The sequence below is a fragment of the Rattus rattus genome, chromosome 2 (genome assembly GCF_011064425.1).
Source record: "Rattus rattus isolate New Zealand chromosome 2, Rrattus_CSIRO_v1, whole genome shotgun sequence".
NCBI classification, from domain to species: domain Eukaryota; kingdom Metazoa; phylum Chordata; class Mammalia; order Rodentia; family Muridae; genus Rattus; species Rattus rattus.
In genome coordinates this window covers 174,847,035-174,853,609 of record NC_046155.1, presented here as the reverse complement: position 1 = coordinate 174,853,609, position 6,575 = coordinate 174,847,035, and the positions used below count along the sequence as shown (strand labels likewise).

Sequence of the window (6,575 nt, the reverse complement as noted above, 5' to 3'; positions counted from 1 at the left end):
AGGCTTAGACAAGAGGCTAAGAATTGAATCAAAGAAGAGTTTTTAAAATACTCTGGGTTGTTTTTTTATTTGTCTGTTTTACCACTTTAAAAAAATTATTTTTGATCAATTTTTTCCAGTTCTTATCCCCTCCCAATCTGCCCTCTGACAGTTCCTCAACCCATTCTTCTCCCTGACCCCTATCTCCAAGAAGATGGCCCCTGAAACCTCGACAGGCCTCCCCACTCCCAGGGGCCTCAAGTCTTTCAAGGATGAGGTGCATCTTCTCTCACTGAGGCCTGATCAGAAGGTCCTTTCTGCTGTATATGTTGGGGCCTGGGATGTACTCGTGTATGCTTCCTGGTTCACAGCTCAGTGTCTGAGAGATCTCAAGGGTAAAGGTTAGTTGAGGCTGCTGGTCTTCTTATAAAGTTATCCTCTTCCTCAACATCTTTCAGCCTTTCCCTAATTCAACTATAGGGGTCCCCGAGTCCAGTCCATTGTTTGGGTATAAATAACTGCATCTGTCTCAATCAGCTGCTTGTTGGGCCTCTAGGAGGACAGATACACTAGACTCATATCTATAAATAGACCACAGCATCAGTAATAGTGTCAGTTCTTAGAGTCTCCCCTTGAGCTGAATCCCAAGTTGGGCTGGTCAATAGACCTCCTTTCCCAAAGTCTCTTCTCCATTTTTGTCCCTGTAGTTCTTTACTACAGGAACAATTCTGGTCGGAGTTTTTGACTGTGGGATGAAAATGCCATCCCTCCAGTTGATGATCTGTCTTTCTACTGGAGGAGGACTCTACAAGTTATACAAACAAAAATAAGGAAAAGTGTCCTGTTTTGTGAAAAGGTAAATGGAAATAAAACTAAGTATGAGATAACTGAATGAAATAAACTTAAAAGTGTATACAGACAATCTAAAAAGACTCAAATCAAGTAGAGTAAGCTAGATAGAAGAGAAAATGTGTAGAGAAAAATGGGATAACATTATTATTAGACTACATCATGCTGATTAGAGGCATCTAGTTTCTTGGAGTAAGTTTGATTGTCAGTTATAGTGTCAGGCTATCTAATTTCTTTGTACATGATTACTTAACAAACCTCAACCAAAGGCCAACAATCAACCAGCAACCTTCCATGTCTCTCAGAGACCTAGTATTTAAATACTTTCTGAAAATTCACCAGAAATCCAAACACTACACAATGCCAGACACTATCTGTTGCTCCTTGCTAGAGCAAACAATGAGCCGTAGTCAGCTGCTGTGGACACTCCGAAGCAGTCCTGTGTCATACGCCTATAATTAAATAGCAATATCCTTATAATATTTCTCTGTTTTTAAAGAAACCAATATTCTCACTACAAGTGGCACTAAAACCAGATTCTGAAGGTCTCTCCACCAACGTCCATGTTTTATATGTTCCAGTCCCCTTGGGGAAGATGGACCTTTTAGAATGTCCATGGCAAGTACTTCGGTTATTGCCATATCTAGACTCTAGAGGATTGAAGGCTATATTTCTTCTTTGCAGAAAAAGAACAATTTACTTTTAGCAAAAGTTATTATAAATTAAGTACCTTAGTAATGTAGTTTGTCAGAAGAAAGGAAGAACCCACAGGTACATTTTCCTGAAGATGCAAACATGTTCAAAGAACAATAATTTACACACAGTTAAAATATTTTGATGAAACTTTTAGAAAGTCAATGTAATAGTACATGGCATGTAGGATATGGAGGTATGGCAATAGTTACATTAGTAAAATGAACCAAATATGTAACAGGAGGTGGTAACAAGTTTCAATTACTTTATATTTTAAAGTATTTATTAATTGTACGTAGTAATGGTTTACATTGTGATGCTTTCATGTCTATGTATTTTGTGACTGAATCATATTTATCCTTCGTTATCTCATTTATATACCTCATTTTTACTCTATGGTTCTTTTCCTCTTCTCAGTAGTTCACATTGTCCTCTGATATCTTTTTGTTCCTTGATTTTACATGAAAGAAAATGCAATTTTTTTTCTGAGATTGATGACTATTTTTAAGGCGACCATGGTCACATTCATTTTTTTGCAACATTTTCAGACCATATGATATTTAAAGGATTGTAGTACCTACACATGAGAAGTAATAAGCAAAAACTTGGAGCTTGATAGCTGGTTAAGTGTGGAAACATATAATGATATTTCAAAGGAAACTGAGTTCAATTCCCAGCAAGCACATCAGGAAACTCACAACTGCATGTAACTCTAGTTACAGGGGATCCAACATGCTCTTCTTGCACCTATAGGCAACAGACATTGTTTGTGATGCATATAGTTGTGCTGAGGCACACACTTGTAAAAAACATTAAAATAATTTAAATGATAAAAACGTGCTCATTGTGTAAAGAATGGATTGGTGGTTAAGAGCACTGATTGCTATTCCAAAAGATGCAGGTTTTAACTTCAGCACTCAATGTTGGTACACAAGAATGTGTAACTGCCATTTTACATTTTTTAATGCATCTTCTGATCAATGGAAGTACTTTGTACTTGTGGTGCCCAGACATACATGCAGAATAAATTCACAAACCCATAAAAATAAAAGTATACACACATATATGAATATGTATATAACTAACTGTTTTGTGCAAGTGTGTTTATGTCTATGTGTGTCTGTATAACAAATGTGTGTATATTTGCATATATATATATGGAGAGAAAGAGAGAGAGAAAGAGTGAGAGAGAGAGAGAGAGAGAGAGAGAGAGAGAGAGAGATGTGTCAAGAAATCATTACTTGATTCTATAGGCTACAGATGAGATCTGGTCCCAGATGTATTTTTTAGGTACTCCTATGTTTTGTGAAATATTACAAAATAGCTTGTATATTGTGGTGATTCAATATATTTGAAATTTGCTCATTATTGGATAATAAGTTCTGTAAAAAATAAACTATGATAAAACAAATAGTAATCAAAACACATGTCGAGAGGAGTCAGTTAAAAGATGATTGAAAATTTCAAACTGTAGTCTTACTGATGTACATTTGTTAAAAGAATATAATATAGCAGTGTATAAGAAAATGAGCATATATTAAGTGGTATTTGGAGAGAGCTATCACTTACAACAGCAGGGTAAAAACAGTTGGAAATTACACTTGATATTGCAGATGAGAACAAAGGGGCAAAATATGGGAAAGCATATTTCTAGAAATATAAATAAACTCACTCTCCATAGCACTGATCCCACAGAGAATGTGGTAAGGATTACACGAATAGAAGAGATGAAGTAAGAAATGACAAATGTGCATACTAGGATAAGAATAATTAGGGTGGCTCTGTCCTCAGGCAAGACTTTCAGAAAATGTTGAGCACTGTGGATATGTTTGACTTGTCTCTTATGTCTGTAGAGGATATTCACCATGGAAACACTTGAGCATGCCATGAGACTCAGACACAGGCCATCACAGAAGCACAATAAGAACATATACAATGCACTGGCAACACTGTTGGAAGTGAACCATGAGCAGTAACCATAACTCATCATGTTTGTCACATTTTTGCTACAAATGGGGCCTGTCACTTTTACTGGAGTTGTGATGTTTAGAAGCAGGTGCAGAAGCCAACTGACTAAGCAGGAGGGACCAATGTACTTTGTGGCTCTGTGTTTAAGCATCATCCACCTGGAGTTCCTGGGGCTGATTGTGATTGCTTGGAAGCAACTCAATAGGCACATGGCATAGAGGGACATCCCCCTCACTATTCGGTAAATAAACATTATCAGTTTACATCCAATATCATCTAGGAAATCCTTAAATCCCAAATCTGACAGAGTCTGTGGAATGCCTTTTGAGATGATAGACAAACAGTTGGCAAATGTCAGGTGCTCTATAATCTGGTCTTTCGGCATTAAATGCTTGCCAGTGAATATCAAAATGATATAATAAAATAGTATTGAGGAATTGCCAATCATTCCCATTGCAATCTGGGAGAAGAGAAATATTCCTGTTGCCAAGTTTGCAGAAGTCATTTTCATGCCTATTAAAAAGGGAAATAAATATATTATGGTCAAGAAATCCTGGAAATATATTAAGTATACATTATTTCATAAAGTTAACTAGAACAAAGTAGTCATAATTTCATTTTATTTATATAGCACTCCCACTGAAGAAGAATATTTAATTTTTTTCTTTTAGAAGTAGATATATCTGTATTTTTAAAATAAAAACTATTAGATACATTTTCTAAATTATAAAGTTTTTCCAGGATGTGATGGTAGATGCCTTAATCATAGGACTAAAGACTCAGAAGCAGACAGAACTATGATTCTTTTTCTGTTGGATATATTATGTATTTACATTTCAAATGTTATCCCCTTCCATGGTTTCCCCTCCAGAACCTGCCTCCAATCCCCCATTCCCCTGCTTCTATGAGGGTGCTGCCCCTTCTAACCATCCTCTCCCACCTCATCTCCCTGGCATTTCCCAACACTGGGGAAATTGAGCCCTCACAGGAACTAGTGTTTCTCCTTCTCTTGATGCCAGATAATGTCATCCTCTGCTACATATGCAGCTGGAGCAAAAGGGTCCTCCATGTATACTCTTTGGTAGGTGGTTTCATTCTTGGGAGCTCTGGGGTCTAGTCAGTTGATATTGTTGTTTTTCCTATGGGGTTGCAAAACCCTTCAGCTCCTTCAGTTCTTTCTCTAAATCTTCCATTGGGGTCCCCATGGTTGGCTGTAAGACTCCAACTCTGTACTTTGTCAGAACTATGATTCTAAGCCTAATCTGGTTCCAGTTCCAGGACAGTCATAGCTATACACAGAGAATCACATTCTCAAAAAGTAAAAAAAAAAAAAAATAGTACAAACAAAAAGATTAATATATTTCTCCCTTTTAATTAAAGAATGATTTGGGGTCAATTTTCAAAGAAAGAATTTTAAAATATTCAATTATTTCTTACAATTCACATTAAATAGAATTCAAGCCCGTGAGGAAGAGAGCTGAACACCCAGGAGTGCAGACATCATGATACCGCAGGACAGACTGCCACTTCTGCACACCTTGGTCCACATCCCTGGTCTAAGGTTGCTCTGGACACAGGAATATAGGAACAATCAGCTGCCAATAGCCATGGTTCTGATCTGTGCACAGGACCGAACTGCACCGGCCAAACAGCTCCTTGTACCCAAATCCTATGGGGGAGAGAGCTGGACTCTCAAAAGTGTGGACACTTCTGAGAAGTCAGAGGAGGCTACCCACTTCCCTCAGTCAGGACCCAAGAGGGAATCGCCTAGTGCCAACTGTGCCCCATAGGTGCAAGGTCCTAGGAGCAATCAGGGGCAGGACCCTTTGATCCATGCCCACACCTAGAGCTGAAAGACAGTCTCCAGGAGTGCTGACACACCTGAAACCGGAGCACCTCTTCTCAGAAAAGGCTGAAAAAACAACAACAACAACAACAACAACAACAACAAAAAAAAACAAAAAAACCCAGGAAAACAGTTCTACAGGAGAGCTGACACGGAGGCCTACAGCAGGGTCAAGTCATTCTCAGAAACAGCAAGACAAGCAAACACCAGAGACAACCCAATGGCTAGAGACAAGCGCAGGAATCCAAGCAACAGAAACCAAGACTACTTGGCATCATTGGAGCCTAGTTCTCCCACCAAAGAAAATACTGGATATCCAAACACATCGGGAAAAGTAAGATTTAGATTTACAAACACATTTTTTTGAATAATGATGGAGGACTTTAAGAAAAACATAATGAACTCCCTTAAAGAAATGCAGGAAAACAGAAGTAAACAAGTAGAAGCCGTTAGAGAGGAAAGATAAAAATCGTGGAAAGAATTACAGGAAAACACAACCAAACAGGTGAAGGAGTTGAAAATGGAAAAAGAAACAATAGAGAAGGCACAAAGGGAGACAACCCTTGATATATTAAACCTAAGAAAGGGACAAGGAGCCATATATACAAACATCACCAACAGAATACAAGAGATAGAAGAGAGAATCTCAGGGGCAGAAGTTACCATAGAAAACATTGACACAACTGTCAAAGATAATGTAAAACGGAAAAAGCTCCTAGCCCAAAACATACAGGAAATCCAGGACACAATGAGAAGATCAAACCAAAGGATAATATGTATAGGAGAAAGTAAAGACTCCCAACTTAAAGGAACAGTAAATATATTGATCAAAATTATAGAAGAAAACTTCCCTAACCTAAAGAAAGAGATGTCCAAAAAAAATACAAGAAGCCTACAGGACTCCAAATAGATTGGACCAAAAGAGAAATTCCTCCCATCACATAATAGTTAAAACACCAAATTCACAAAACAAAGAAAGAATACTAAAAGCAGTAAGGGTAAAAGGTCAAGTGACATATAAATGCAGACCTATAAGAATCACAACAGACTTCTGACCAGAGACTATGAAAGCCAGAAGATCCTGGACAGATGTCATACAGGCCCTAAGAGAACACAAATGCCAGCCCAAGTTACTGTATCAGCAAAACTCTCAATTCACATAGATGGAGAAACCAAGATATTCCATGACAAAACCAAACTTACACAATGTCTTTCCACAAATCCAGCCCTACAAAGGATA

General features: G+C 37.8%; 1 protein-coding gene across 1 annotated transcript; it reads right to left on the bottom strand.

The window, feature by feature from the left end:
• Positions 1–2,725: 2,725 nt before the first annotated feature.
• Positions 2,726–4,060, bottom strand: LOC116894516 (vomeronasal type-1 receptor 4-like). The gene has a single exon (XM_032896218.1). It carries the CDS (start codon positions 3,998–4,000, stop codon positions 3,083–3,085), a length of 918 nt encoding a protein of 305 aa, XP_032752109.1. The 5' UTR covers positions 4,001–4,060; the 3' UTR covers positions 2,726–3,082.
• Positions 4,061–6,575: the final 2,515 nt, after the last annotated feature.